This window comes from Mesoplodon bidens, assembly GCF_964165515.1.
Source record: "Mesoplodon bidens genome assembly, chromosome: 11".
Classification (NCBI taxonomy): Eukaryota; Metazoa; Chordata; class Mammalia; order Artiodactyla; family Ziphiidae; genus Mesoplodon; species Mesoplodon bidens.
The window spans coordinates 95,691,483-95,707,879 of record NC_138167.1 but is presented as its reverse complement, the minus strand read 5'-3'; the positions used below and the strand labels follow the sequence as shown (position 1 = coordinate 95,707,879).

Below are 16,397 nucleotides of genomic sequence, written 5' to 3'. Positions count from 1 at the left end.
TAAAAGACATTTATTTAGGGTATTTTAATTTATATTTCTTGAATTATGAAACTGAGAGACCTTTAGTAAGTTCTTTGTGCAGTATTTGAATATTCTGGATGGCTAATACTGGGCTAAAAGAGAAGAACTTTTTATACTTAAGTTCTAAGAAGTTGTTTTCTTTTAAGATTAATAATAATATTAAGAAGATGATCTCTCATGCAGTAAGTACCTATATCAAGAGCCAGGCATTGTCCTAGAAGCTTTATAACTCATTTAGTTCAAGCTTCTTAGAGATATAAAACTGCATTAAAAAGTCAGATCCATAGAGGAGTTTAAATAATGATAATCAAAAGATAATACTATGAAAAATTAGGTAGTGCTTTATAGTTATGATTTGCTTAATTACAGTAGTACATTCTGTTATGCAAATAAAACAATTTAATTTGACCTTTCAATGGATTTTAAGTCTAATCAGGAAATGACTTGTACACGTTACAAAAAGAATCATGTTTATATCTTTAATTGAAAGAGTTTTGTTTTCTGTAAAAGGATTTAGAGAAATGACTTCATTCTGTACTGGTAATGCTCTGTGGGTACATGCCTAGCAGTGAATCAAAATTTGTGCTGGACAGTCATAGTACATTTTGTCCCTTCCTAGTAGTACATTTGTAATACATGTGCCCAAAGGATTACCTATTGTTTATTAATACATCATATGTCATTTCCTCACTTCACTTGGCTAGTGCTTTGAAATGGCAATCTAATCTGAAAATTTTTTGTGGTCTGTGAAATCATTTTTTCCCCACTAGGTTCCAAGGTCCAGTGACTCAATACTACCTGATAAAGATGATTCTATTCATCTTCATGTTTCCTTTCCCAAGCATATCCAGTTAGGAGTCAGCATGTGAAAATTCATGAAACAAACCATTTATATTTTAATGTATGAAAAAGGTGTATCTAAAATACTTTGTGAGCTACATGCTCCTTTAGAGTCTTCTAAATTTAGCTGGAGATTCTAGATGACCATGAAACTCTGATAACTGTTTAAGATTCAGTATTCAATTCAAATCCACGGTGCAGAATAGCCACAGAAACTCTTTCATGGTGTTAGAATTTCATAAGCACCAATCCAGGGAAGAAAAGATGAAACATTAACCCCTGTGTATTTTACAGATAGTTAACCTATTTTGTCACTTGACTTTAATACTTTTTACAGTAAAATTATACATTCTATAACTTAAAATTGGTTATAATTATAATTACTAGTGGTATCAAAATAATTAATAACTTATATATTCTTATTTGGTTTAATGCCTAATCTTCAACCTGAAAATTTTTAATTTCTATTATACTTCAAAATCGACATTTTCATATATCAGTAAATTTAGAAAATATTTATTGAGCATTTGCTATGTGCCTGATACTGTTCTCAGGACTTGGAATACAGTTTTGAATACAACAAAGACTCCTGTCCTCAGGGATCTTACATTCTGGACAGGTAATAAACAATAAGATAATAAATAAATGAATTATAAGATACGTTACAAAGGGCTATGGAGAAAAGAAAAAGTAGAACAGAGTGTAGGGGAGGTGGAAGGGGGAAGGCAGGAAGTGAAGGAGTTGCAGCTTTCAATCTTAAATACGGTAATGTCTTAGTCTGCTTGGGCTGCCATAAACAAATACTATAGACTGAGTGGCTTAAACAACAGAAGTTTATTTTTCTCACAGTTCTGGAGGGAAGAAATCCAAGATAAGGTTCCAGCCACTTCAGTATGTGGTAAGGGCTTTCTTCCTAGCTTGCAGAACGCCTCCTTCTCGCTATTTTCTCATATGGCCTTTCCTCAGCATGTGCACATGGAGGGAGAGAACTAGCTTTCTGGTGTCTCTTCTTAAAAGGACACTAATTCTGGGCCTCCCTGGTGGCGCAGTGGTTGAGAGTCCGCCTGCCGATGCAGGGGATACGGGTTCGTGCCCCGGTCTGGGAGGATCCCACATGCCGCGGAGCGGCTGGGCCCGTGAGCCATGGCCGCTGGGCCTGCGCGTCCAGAGCCTGTGCTCCGCAACGGGAGAGGCCACAGCAGTGAGAGGCCCGTGTACCGCAAAAAGAAAAAAAAAAAAAAAAAAAAAAGGACACTAATTCTATCAGATTAGAACCCAACCCTTGTGACCTCATATAGCATTAATTACTTCCTTACTCAAATACTGTCACACTGTATTTGTGTTAGGGCTTCAACATATGAATTTTGGAGGGACACATACATTCAGTCCGTAAGAGGTGGTCAGTGTGGGCTTCGCTGACTAGGTGATATTTGAGCAAATTCCTCAAGGTAATGAAATGGCTACCCAGGCAGATCTATAAGAGAAATACCTTTCTAAGCACAGGAAGAAGCTGGCCAAAAGCCCTATATCAAGAGTGACCTGGTGTGTCCCAAGAACAATAGGGAGGCCAGTCTGGCTCCAGAGTTGTAAGCAAGGTGGAGACTGGAGGGGAAGTCAAACGGATAACAGGGAACCAGAGGCCATTAACCTATGGCCATAGGCCATTGGAAGGACTTTGGATTTTGTCTGTGAGAGATAAGGAGGATTTTAAGTAGACAGGCAATGTTTAAAAATCATTACTCTTGCTACTATGTTGAGAATAGATGGAAAGAGGACAGGGTGGATACAGGAAGACTTGTTAGGTGTCCGTACAACAATTCATGCAAAACAGGATGGTGGACTTGATCAGGATGCTTGCAGCAGAGGTAGTGAGAAGTGAATAGAGTGTACACGAAAGTTTTGAATAGTATAATGAGCCCCCAAATACCTATTAATTAAATTTAATAATTTTTAATGGTTTGCCACATCTGTCTTAATTACGCATTTTTCATTTTGTTTCTGAAGTATTTTAAAGTAAATCACAGAAAGCTTTATATATTCCACTCCAAAACAGTTTAGCATATTTCTGTAATAAGTATGTTGTTATATTGTTGCAGTTCAACAAAATTAATGATAAATCCTTGATATTATGTAAAACTATATATATATATATATATGTAGTTTCAAATCATCCTCTGATTTTTTTCTTTGTAGTTTAAAACAGGATCAAATAAGAGGTTCACACATTATTTTTGATGATTTTGTCTCTTAATCTATTTTAATCTAGAAGAGACTTCTTTCCCCCCCTATACCATGGACTCATTTAGGCAACCAGATGAGTTGTCCTGCAAGAGGTTCCATATTTTGAATTTGTCTGATTGCTTTTTATTGGTGTCATTAACTCCTTTTCCTACTTTCTTATAAATTCGAGATAAGATCTAAAGGTTTGAATATTCACAATGAACATTTTTGGCAGGGCTACTTTACAGGTGTTGCTGCGTAGATCAAAATACCTCACATCAGGAGGTGTATAATACCTGGTTGTCACATTTTCAGGATGTTAAAATTGATCAGTAAGTTTAGTGGTAATGATAGCAGGACCTTTCACTGGAAAGTTGTTGTTTCCCTTGTTATAACCAGCAAATAATCTGTGAGATGATAGTGTGACATTCCCTAAATATCCAAATGCCTTTCAACCTTCCTCCTGGTCATTTAAAGGTACACTTATGATTGTTACCTGAGTCAATTATTTCATTAGGAATGCAAAATTAATTTCTAATTTTATTATTTCTTCCACATTTATTAAACAGAATTCTCCTCTAATAAGGAGGTTTTACCTCCTTAACTGGGGCTATTTTTTAATTCATAAAAAAGAGTTCACATGAGAAAGCCACGGGAAAAATGCTTAATTTTTTCTCTTTAATTACAAATTTTTAGAGTGAAAAAAAGAGTTGTTTAGCTAAAACCAGAGGTTACAAATTAGTACTTTTTTGGTTTTAATTTTCATTTCTCTTTCATTGAATAATATTAGAACTCATGGATTTTTATATCGAATCTATTTCAATCAATTTCAGTTTTTATTCATTATAAAGTTTAAATTGTTCCATCTTTGGCCACCTCTTCAAGATGATCTTTTGTTCTTTCCATACCATTAGCCTTTGATCATTTCTTAGCTTTCTTGCCCCATTAGATATCCCAACTTCCTTTTGTGCCCTAATCACACTTTGGAATTACTATCTCTCCAAGTTTCCCTAGTTTCTTTTAGTGAAAAACATAGAGCCAACAGGATTTCCTCAGAGATTTTGGATGTGTTCTACGAAAGAGAAAGTCAAGTATGACTCCAAGATTTTTGGCTTGAGCAACTAGAACAATGAAGTTGCCATCAACTGAGATGTAGAAAGATGCAGTTGAAAGGAGGGAAGAATAGGAGTTCAGCTTTGGAAATTTGGATTTTTAATATTTAATTACACTTCTAAATAAAGATATATAGTAGGCAATTGGATATACAAGTTGGGAGTTCCTTAGATTACAGTTAAGTAGTCATCATCATATAGATGAAAATTAAAACCATGAGGCTGCACAGGTTCACCAAAGGTGTGAGTTTAGATAGAAAAAAAGAAGAGCACCAAGGATTGAGCTCCAAAGTTAGAAGATCTAGGAGGAGAAGAGAAACACATTTGTACACTTCATTAGCATTATTGAGAAATATGCCAAATTGTTTTTCTGTATTTTGAGACCCAATGTAGTATTACATATAATAATAATTAATGATTTTATACGTCTTCCTCTTCAGGTGAAGGGCTTTCAGAAAGATCTGTAGAGATTATACTTTCAGTCACTTTGTGTATCCTTTCAATTATTCTTCTTGGAACAGCTATTTTTGCATTTGCAAGGTAAGACTTATTTGTACTTATTCCTAAGATGCTTTATAGACATCATTCAGTCATGGCCCAATCAGGAGACAGAAGCCACAATGGTTACTTTAATGGGAAACATTTAATAATATGTTAACTAGTAAAAATAGTTAACAACTAAAGGGGGTAAGAGAAAACACTAAGGGATCCAGAAGTAGCAAGTGCAACAAAGCTACTCTCTCTAGGCTAAGGAGGAGTGGACAATAAAGGAACAAAGAACTAGAAGAAATCTCACTCCCAAGTTTGACATGGAATGGCTACCACAGGCACACGCAGCCCTATCACCTATCTTTGTGCAAAGAAATATGACAAAGGAAGGGCTGGAGCTGATCTGTAGAAGCTACCCATTGTTATTGGAGGGTTGGCAGGCTGGAATCAGACAGTGGAAGCAGCCCACTCTTGCCTGATGGCATGGGTGGGCTGGAGCCACCTGGAATCATTCACTGATGGAGAGAGCACGAACTTAAGAGGCAGCTAGTGCTCATCCAGGTGGGCTGCTGGGCTTCCACAATGAATAAGAATAATGCAGCCCTAGAACACTCAAGGGAAGTATCTCCCTGTCCCCAGTGCCTTGTAGGATGACTGCAGTGTCCTCTATTGACAAAGTTTAACGTCCAGCCAGCTGGCAAAGGAGAAATGTTACAGAGTCTAACTTCAGTATCACAAAGCAGGGCAAAGAAGTGTGGATGTAGAGCTGAGAGACAGAGTGGTAACACAAAAGCAGAAGCTGCCAGGCTTTCTACATCTTTTGGAATATTTTATAACTCTGATAGGTTTAATTGAAAATATTTTAATCAGGTCTAAATTTCAGATTTTATACAGAAGAGATCACTTTTCCAGTAAGGACACTTTAAAAATGTCCAACTTCTTTATATGATGGGCCCCTTTCTCACGTTTACTTTATCAAAATGTCTGTACTGTGTTTTCCAAGTGTCTTTTAAAATTCTCAGTATCAGTCTCTTAATTCCCGTTGTTCACAGGACCTCAGGGGAAATCTTAGTTGTGACCCTAAAATCTAGTTTCATAAGGTAGATTGCCGAGTTAAAGGGACCTTACATTTGTAAAAATAACCATTATACTAATTTCCTAAGTAGCTCAATAGGCTCTATTTTATCCGAAGAATGGTGTCCTGTATCCCGTTTGCCAAGCATCCTCTGTTTCATCTTGAATCTTTTAAATTATCATTTTGATGGATAATTTGAAGGGCTCTTGAAAGATATTTTTCTTATACCAGAGAGTGTTCTCAGATTCAGCCAGAAGATGGTGAGAGGAGGTCGTTATTTTAGGCACTTTTAAAGTTATGTTGTGTAATATATGGTCCTTGTCCCTGAGGGATGTGCATCCACCATATTGATATCATTTTTCCTGCTCTAAAATCGTTTTTTTTATGGGATGAACTCCTTTTGTGGGCAGGAAATGGGCCCCTCTTATTCCCTACAACTTTCCTACATACGGCTCTTCAGCCAACAGAGTCTGTTCTCACCTGAACATTCCATCAGTTTTCATACAACTCTGCTTTTGTTCAGTCAGCTGGAAGTGTGCTTCCTCCTCCTTCTCATTCTGGAACACTCAAGTCAAATCCTACTTTTTATTTCCTCTAAATACTAATAGTTGTAATCACTTATATAACATTTTATAACTAATCAATTACTGTTTAAGGAGTTGTAATTTGACTTCTTTTCTCTTTTTTTAATGCTTTTTCTACATTTAGATCCTACTTCTCAACTAAATTATGTCCTTGAGGATAAGGACCATATTTTATACTTCCTATATCATCCTCAACACATAAATCATAATAAATATTAAATGTCTGAAGTGCAAAAGATACATAGAATAGCTAAATATTACTTTATAATATGCCGTACTGTGTCATATAAAAATAAACACGTAAAGGGCTCAAAATGAAGAGACTTTGATTTGATTCGCATATGCATGTGAGTTTTTTGAACCTGAGTTTTCTGGTTATATATTATATTCTTAGATTACATAATCTGTATAGTTATATTATACTTAGATATTACATATTTGACAATATTTTTATAAAAGCCAATGAGACTATTCAAAACACATTTTTATGTATTTCCACGTTATGTAAAAACAGTGGAGCATTGTCTTTTAGCACTGGTGCTGATAGCAGTGAGCTATGTCCACATTGGCATATTTCCTTTCTATAACAAATATATGAGACAGCTTGAGGGAGGAGAAACAAGCTCACAGCCTCAGTCTCGTTTGCTCTGTATTTTAAATGTGCCAATGGCTCAGGCTTTAATGAACTAATTCTCATTAAAAGCAGCATGTTAAAAAATTATAGAATACATTCTGTGGAATTAAAACAGGAAAGAGTTGAGTAGCTGCAAATTTGCAACATACTCAGGGAAGTGATCCCAACAAAGAAATTATTTGACTGATGTCTTAAGAAAACTAAATATAATTTCATATGCTTTCTATGATATTCCCTTCTTGGACTTTATTAGAATTCGACAGAAGCAGAAAGAAGGTGGGACATATTCTCCTCGGGATGCAGAAATTATTGACACTAAATTCAACCTAGATCAGCTCATCACAGTGGCAGACCTGGAACTGAAGGACGAGAGATTAACGCGGTGAGCACTCCTCTGGGCGAACAGTGGTCCAGAGGGCCCGGAGCCATGACCCTATTCTGACCTATGCTTGTTGGAAGTGTTTGTGGGGCTCCTATTTACACAGGTCGCAGAGATCTTCTTTCAAAGGGTGACCTCCATCTTCTACACACTTCTCACTGGTGTTCGGAGAATCAATCTTCCTAATACTTTTGAGTTCAATAGGAACCTTGGACTATAATGTTCAACCAAGCCTTTTTTTCCTGAGACAAATATTTGTACACATTAAATCTTTAAAATTATATTTAATAATTCACTTCAGATGACAGTTTTTTTTTACATTGGATTTCCTGGAGGTGTCCACATTTTTTATCACAAATTTAAATTAAATTTGTAACTACTTGATATTGTTTATATCATTTTTATAAAAGCCTGTCTTATGCCTCCTTATTTTAGTATAAAATGACATTAGAAGTCTAAATTGTGTATTAACACTTCATTTTTTTAAACTGCCTAGTATTTAAGAATTAAATACAAAGTTAAAATTACCTTTGAAAGGAAAAGTAAAAACATGTATACTAAATATGTCATCATTATGTATTGGAAATAGTAGAATGCTTAATTGTAAAGATAAATTATTCAAAATGTTGGCACATTTGAAAAACTTCTATTAAGATAACTCACCAAATTCTTTTATATTTTTTATTTTTTTGCTTGTTCAGTGATTGATAGTTTTTTTTTCTTTTTCCAAATTCTTAATAAAAACTATCATCAGATTGTCTTAACAAGTTTCAATTCTTATGAGATCCAATATTTTGTGATGCTTATAAGCACATGACAATTGTTACAAAGTACCTGCACAGCTGTGTTGAATTTTAGAAATTGTTACCAACTCTGAAAATATGGCATCAAAGGTCTTAAAAAGGAATTAATAATTTATAGTTATTTACCAAAGTTGGTCTTTACCTAATAGATTTACCTTGCAAAAATATTTCCAGTATGTCTAAAAATATCTACGTGCTATATGTAGATATACGTATAAGTATATATACGTGCTATAGAGGGAAGTGTCATCTGATAAGCAGGGTCCTTCCAAATGCGACAAAATGAAAGTTATTCAGTGTTATCAGTAAATTACAAAGAAATTTGGTTTGTTGGATATGAAAACTTCCTTATATTTATCTACATTTGTTTATGTTCCAATACAGGTTGTTCCTATCTAAAATGGATAGTGCTCCAAAGACTATGTGTAAGATGGTTATATATTAAGCAGGACATAGTTTTCCACATGAAAGATCAACCAATTTTCAGGGTAACCTGTCAAAGTTAAATCACATCATAGCAACAATAGAGCATTACTAGTATTAGGCTCTGTGTCTCAGTTCTGTAAGGGTCATACTGCATAGTAAAAGGAAGTTTCTTCTCCTTTACCCCTGTGGGCCCCAACTCCCTTTCCACACTCCTTTCTGAGTTCAGGCCTGGGATCTCCATCTCTTTCTTCTACAGGTGAAAGTATACAAGGGATAGAACTTCAAATCTCTGAGTGCAATTAATTTTAGTTTTTTGAACAATTTAGTTGAATCTGTTCATACTAAAACGTGAATTTCTAAGTGCCCAAACAATTTTACAGCATTTTTTAAAAGATTCTTTGTTAATCCCCCAAAAGTCTCTAGTAAGTAGATCTTTAGGAGTTATAATACAGTGAAAAAAGCCAGTCAGTATTGGAGAAAGTATTCTTTTTCGAAGAGGTTACCATTCTATAGAGGCTATGTGAGGTCAGATCCCCTAAGCTCTATGTGTTTTCACAGCTTGCCCCCTACTCCACTGCTGAACACAGCCATTATCAAAAAGGGATAAGATATATATTTTTTAAACAATGACTGTCATGACAGCTAATGGAAAAGGTGGGCAAAGACTGTATAGATTGTTTATTATCGGGTACTTATAATTCAGGGACAGCCTTATTTAACCTTGACTCATTTATTTTCCTGTTCCATGTTTATTTATATATATGTCACTTTATTTGTACATGAATGTACAATTGCCTTTAAAGTATATTTCAAACAATTTTTATCTGTTTTTGCACATAGAAAACGGGTATGTATTACCACTAGTCATAGCACACTTAGAAATTTGTTTTCATGCTTTTTGCTTTCTCATTTACTTGTTATGATTCTAGTAATCGTGACTGTAAAAACTTTCTCATTGGTAATTCCAATGGCACATACTAATATGCTTTGCTTGATTTATTACAGAAATTTATTAAAATAACTATCAAGTGGTTTGGTAGTAATTCTTTTCATTATAGAGATCTACCTCCAGCTTTATTATTTACTGAAGGTTTTTCATGTTAATAAAGTCACTAATACATTAGACAATAAGACTAGAAAAAACAGTAACTAACAGATTCATAATTAGCCATGTGCACATATGCATGTGGTCATTCTTCACTGAAGCTCTCTTCACCTGTATTTCAGGTGCTGGAAAATCTAAATCTATTCAAAGCCATACATGTCTGATGAGGGTAGAGCCACAAAGACTAATGGTAGATTCTGAGACAGAAGAACCAAAGAGCTGGAGTTAGCTTCTAAATTGCTGAGTAACGTACTTATGCCATATGTCTTTGTTATTTACAAGAAGGAACTTAGATAATTTCCTTTAAATCTACCCAATTAATATATGCTCTTTATACCTGAGGCATAGGCATATTCTTTCCCTTCCAACCTGCCTACTTTCTTCATGCTAATTGTACTTGCAGTTTTCCTCAGTGTTATAGGTCTTCACATGTCCATAACAGAAATGATAAAATATCTAATCAGTAGTTAAAATATTAACTTTAGGGAGTTACCTAGTTGACCAAAAATGGTCATTACAATACTTGGTACTAAATCCTCTTCAGGATTTAGGGTTTTGTGGTTAAGACATTTTTTATATCTGCCTATATATTTATATACATTTTAAGATTCTTCCTATAATTTTTATATGTATAAACTCTCATCATTTGATCACATTATACCTTATTTCACAAAGGACCTGAAGAAGAAGTCTCTCATTCTTCTTCTCTTGAAAGAGAACAAAATTCAAAGATTTAATACTCTATAAATCCATGAGAACATTCAGAGATATGCTAAGATGTTTTTTAAGTTCTTATTTGGAATGATAATGACATCATTTCATTATGTACATTTTCTATATAGCTTAGTGAACACAAGCTGTATTTCTTGGGAAGAGTTCTTGATATTTGTGCTCATCTATTCCACATTTACCAGATTAGAAAATAACCCTTGGGTTTTGCTATTTGATAAACAAATGAACAAAACAACGTTTTGTGATGGCTCCTTCAAAACACAGCCATTAACACAATGAAGTGAGAAACATTTCTAGGAGGAAATATTAGCAAGATGAGCATACACACACTGGTAACGCAGACCTATCTCTTTAAAATTGCTGAGCCTAGATCACTGAAGAAATCAAGGAGGAAGTCAGAAAATACCTAGAGACAAATGAAAACGAAAACACAACGATCCAAAACCTATGGGACGCAACAAAAGCGGTTCTAAGAGGGAAGTTTATAGAGATACAAGCTTACCTTGCAAAACAAGAAAAATCTCAAATAAACCACTTAGCCATATACCTAAAGCAAATAGAGGAAAGAAGAACAAACAAAACCCAAAATTAGTAGAAGGAAAGAAATTATAAAGATCAGAGCAGAAATAGAGACAAAGGAAACAACAGAAAAGATCAATGAAACTAAAAGCTGGTTCTTTGAAAAGATAAACAAAGTTGATTAAATTTTCACCAGACTCATCAGGAAAAAAAGGAAGAGGGCCCAAATTAATAAAATTAGAAATGAAAAAGGAAAAGTTACAACAGACACCATAAAAATATGAAGGACCATAGGAAACTACTACAAGCAACTATATGCCAATAAAATGGACAACCTAGAAGAAATGGACAAACTCTTAGAAAGGTACAACCTCCCAAGACTGAACCAGGAAGAAATAGAAAATACAAACAGACCAATTACAAGAACTGAAATTGAATCTGTGATTTAAAAACTCCCAATAAACAAAAGTCCAGGATCAGATGGCTTCACAGACGAATTCTACAACACATTTAGAAAATCATTAACACCTATCCTTCTGAAACTCTTCCAAAAAATTGCAGAGGAAGGAATACTTCTGAACTCATTCTATGAGACCACCATCACCCTGATGCCAAAACCAGACAAAGATACCACACAAAAAAATTATAGACCAGGGCTTCCCTGGTGGCGCAGTGGTTGACAGTCCGCCTGCCGATACAGGGGACACGGGTTCGTGCCCCGGTCCGGGAAGATCCCACATGCCGTGGAACGGCTAGGCCCGTGAGCCAAGGCTGCTGAGCATGCGTGTCCGGAGCCTGTGCTCCGCAACGGGAGAGGCCACAACAGTGAGAGGCCCGCGTACCGCAAAAAAAAAAAAAAAAAAAGAAAAAAAAATATATAGAGAGAGAGACCAATATCACTGACAAACATAGATGCAAAAATCCTCAACAAAATACTAGCAAACTGAATCCAACAATACATTAGAAGGATCATATACTATGATCAAGTGGGATCTATCCCAGGGATGCAAGGATTTTTCAATATCTGCTTATCAGTGTGATACACATTAACAAACTGAAGAATAAAAATTATATGACCATCTCAGTAGATGCAGAAAAAGATTTTGACAAAATTCAACACCCATTTATGATAAAAACTCTCCAGAAAGTGGGCATAGTGGGATCATACCTCAACATAATAAAGGTCATATATGGCAAACCCACAGCTAACATCATACTCAACAGTGAAAAGCTGACAGCATTTCCTCTAAGATCAGGAAGAAGACAAGGATGCCCACTCTCACCACTATTATTCAACATAGTTTTGGAAGTCCTAGCCACAGCAATCAGAGAAGAAAAAGACATAAATGGAATCCAAATTGGAAAAGAAGAAGTGAAACTGTCACTGTTTGCAGATGACATGATACTATACATAGAATATCCTAAAGATACTACCAGAAAACTACTAGAGATCATCAATGAATTCAGCAAGGTTGCAGGATACAAAATTAATACACAGAAATCTTTTGCATTTCTATACACTAACAATGGAAGATCAGAAATAGAAATTAGGGAAACAATTCCATTTACCATTGCATCAAAAAGAATAAAATACCTAGGAATAAACCTACCTAAGGAGACAAAATACCTGTACTTAGAAAACTATAAGACACTGGTGAAAGAAACTGAAGATGACACAAACAGATGGAAAGATATACCATATTCTTGGATTGGAAGAATCAATATTGTCAAAATGACTATACAACCCAAGGCAATCTACAGATTCAATGCAATCCCTATCAAATCATGCATGGCATTTTTCACAAACTAGAGCAAACAAATTTACAATTTGTATGGAAACACAAAAGACCCCGAATAGCCAAAGCAATCTTGAGAAAGAAAAATGGAGCTGGAGGAATCAGACTCCCTGACTTCATACTATACCACAAAGGTAGAGTCATCAAAACAGGATGGTACTGGCACAAAAACAGAAATATAGATCAGTGGAACAGGATAGAAAGTCCAAAGATAAGCCCACTCACCTATGGTCAACTGATCTATGACAAAGGAGGCAAGAATATACAGTGAAGAAAAGACAGTCTCTTCAATAAGTGGTGCCGGGAAAACTGGACAGCTACATGTAACAGAATGAAATTAGAACACTCTCTAACAGCACACACACACACACACACACACACAAAAACCTCAGAATGGACTGAAAGCCTAAATGTAAGGCCGGATATTATAAAACTCTTAGAGCAGAGTTGCAAAACATAGGCAGAACACTCTCTGACACAAATCACAGCAATATCTTTTTTGATCCACCTTCTAGAGTAATGGAAATAGAAACAAAAATAAACAAATGGGACCTAATTAAACTTAAAATCTTTTGAACAGCAAAGGAAACCATAAACAAAACAAAAAGACAACCCACAGAATGGGAGAAAATATTTGCAAACAAAGTCACCCACAAGGGATTAATCTCCAAAATATACAAACAGCTCACGCAGCTCAATATCAAAAAACCAAACAATCAAAAAATGGGCGGATGGTCTAAATAGACATTTCTCCAAAGAAGACATACAGATGGCCAAGAGGCACATGAAAAGATGCTCAGCATCAATAATTAGTAGAGAAATGCAAATCAAAACTTCAATGAGGTATCACCTCACACCGGTCAGAATGGCCAGCGTCAAAAAATCTACAAGCAATAAATGCTGGAGAGGGTGTGGAGAAAAGGGAACCCTCCTACACTGTTGGTGGGAATGTAAATTGGTGCAACCACTATGGAGAACAGTATGGAGGGTTCCTTAAAAAAATAAAGCTGGAGTAACCATATGGTCCAGCAATCCCACTCCTGGGCATATATCCAGAGAAAACTCTAATTTGAAAAGATAACATGCACCCCAGTGTTCATAGCAGCATTATTTACAATAGTTGAGACATGGAAGCAACCTAAATTTCCATCAGTAGATGAATGGATAAAGAAGATGTGGTATATATATATATATATATATATATATATACACACACACACACACACACATACATACAACGGAATATCACTCAGCCATAAAAAAAGAACCACATAATGCCATCTGCTTAAATATGGATGGAGCTAGAGATTTTCACACTAAGTGAAGTAAGTCAAAGACAAATATCATACGATATCGCTTACGTGTGGAATCTAAAAAAAGATTCAAATGAACTTATTTACAAAACAGAAATAGACTCACAGATATAGAAACAAACTTAGGGTTACCAAAGGGGAAAGGAAGGGGTGAGGGATAAATGAGGAGTTTGGGATTAACATATACACATTACTATATATAAAATAGAGAACCAACAAGGACCTACAGTATAGCACAGGGAAATATACTCAATATTTTGTAATAATCTCTAAGGGAAAGGAATCTGAAAAAATATATATACATATACACACACATATAAAATGGAATCACTGTGCTGTACGCCTGAAACTAACATAACATTGTAATTCAACCATACTTCAATTTAAAAAGATCCAATGAAGTTGAAAAAATCCAGTATTTTAATTGTATAGATTATCTATACTTCTACAAAATAAATCCTATATTAAATCTAGGATTAAACTCTTGGGAAAGTTTAAAAGAATAAAGATATAATTTAAAAGGCAAAAACACTGCTGAGCCTAACCGTCCCTGTGGTTTGTTTTTAACTAATTTAACTGTAACACAGATTGCCTTCCCAAGAGAGTTATAACACTTAAAATTAAATAACCCAACAAAATTTTCAGAAGATAAAGATACTACTGGCTAAAATGTTTTTTATTTTTCACTGTCTCCTTTCTACACTTAAGTTAGAAGTTTTGTTTCTTTCAGTGACTAAATCAGAAAAAAAATAAAATAATATTGATCAATGTCACTAATATTCTTACTTGACAGATACTACTTTTCTTCCAGTCCTCAATTTTTTCCCCCCAATTTTAGGCATCATTCTATACTAGTTATCTTGCCTATTTTAGTTGAGTGAATGTAATGGTGCATTATGTTAAGACTCAAGGCCCAATCCAGTAATCATGAATGGAATAAAATTCTCAACAAAATGAAGCAAACAATTGCATGGCTATTTTAAGAGTATCTTTCTTTCTTCAATAACTTTAGAAGTTTGCATGTCAAATTTTTATTAAATATATATGCCTTCAGGAAGCTTACCATTCAAAAGAATCCTATGAATGTTTTGTAAACTGTAAATCAGAATACATTTGGTATTTTTATTGTTATTTATAGTGTCTGTAAAATTAAGAATGACCCCAATCTACTTTCACATACAGGGTTTGCTAACGTAGTAATTGCTGTGTATGAGCAATTGCTAGTTGTTACATTTTGTATGTAATGATCTCACCCAACCGCTCAATCATTTGTGGTAGGTACTCTTATCCCCGCTTTACAGATGAAAAATAAAAGATGCCTAGAGAATTTAGGTAACTGTCCAAGGTCATGCACCTAGTAAATAGGACAGCCAAGATGATCCCAGGTCAGTTTGATTCTGAAGTATCAACATACACCTATAATTGTGTGTGTGTGTGTGTGTGTGTGTATTTAACTCTGAAGCGTACTGGATTAAATCAATATAAACCCACTTAAAAAGACAAGGGCCCATGGCTTCCTTCTTCAAGTAGCATTCTCTATACAGAGAATGATTCGAAGGGAAGAACTGCTTCTTTTGAATTACTTCTTCTCTAGTGATATGGGGCGAAGGAATGGTGGCATTTTAGTGTAGGTTCAATCCTGCAGAAACTGGACAATAGTACAATTCTTGTGACGTCAGTAAGAATACATACAATTTGACTGATGTATGAAATTCTTTGTAAAAAAATTGTTAGCATGTTAATTGCCATCAGTTCTTTGACAGATTCTGGTCATTAATTTTACTTCTGCCTTAACTATTTTGCAAGCAATGGCAAAAATATGTGAATCCAAATAAGAAATGTCTGGACAAAATGTGAATTGGGGACAAGAAATGTCCTACAGTAGAATGAAATTTAAGATATTTACTGCTCATGTTCTTATAGCAGCAAATCAAAAACACTGCAGTGTGTTTTTATACTAAATAAATAATGAATCTTTACTTCCAGATACTCTTCATTTTTCTTTAGACGAAAGGAGATTTTTGTCATCCAGTAAGTTACTGTGGTGATGCAGAGCTCTGCTGTGATTATTTTAATCTTTTCAGGTGGTGTGCTCTATATTTTAAAATACAAGATATGAAGTGCTGTTGATTAATGTGCTATTTTTTCCAAAGCCAAAAAAACTGTAAAACAAAATACTCTGAACTTTCTACTTACTAAGTGTCCTCTATGATATTGCATGCTATTGATATGGTAAAGTTAACCTTATCAAGATGCACATTGACTTGCAATGTGCATGTCCAATGTGCATTTGCTGTGTTATCATGTTGTGCTAACTTTGATAGTAAAGTAAGTTTTTACCTAGATTTC

At 34.9% G+C, this 16,397-nt stretch overlaps 1 protein-coding gene across 1 annotated transcript in view; it reads left to right on the top strand.

The window, feature by feature from the left end:
- The window catches only part of PTPRQ (protein tyrosine phosphatase receptor type Q), a gene marked incomplete at its 5' end in the record, with an annotated part of 199,997 nt that overhangs the window by 150,155 nt on the left and 33,445 nt on the right, over positions 1-16,397 (top strand). Inside the window, 2 exons of the mRNA XM_081249912.1 lie at positions 4,634-4,733; positions 7,229-7,357. Coding sequence (XP_081106038.1) covers positions 4,634-4,733; positions 7,229-7,357 — 229 coding nt within the window. The remainder of the gene's footprint in view (positions 1-4,633; positions 4,734-7,228; positions 7,358-16,397) is intronic.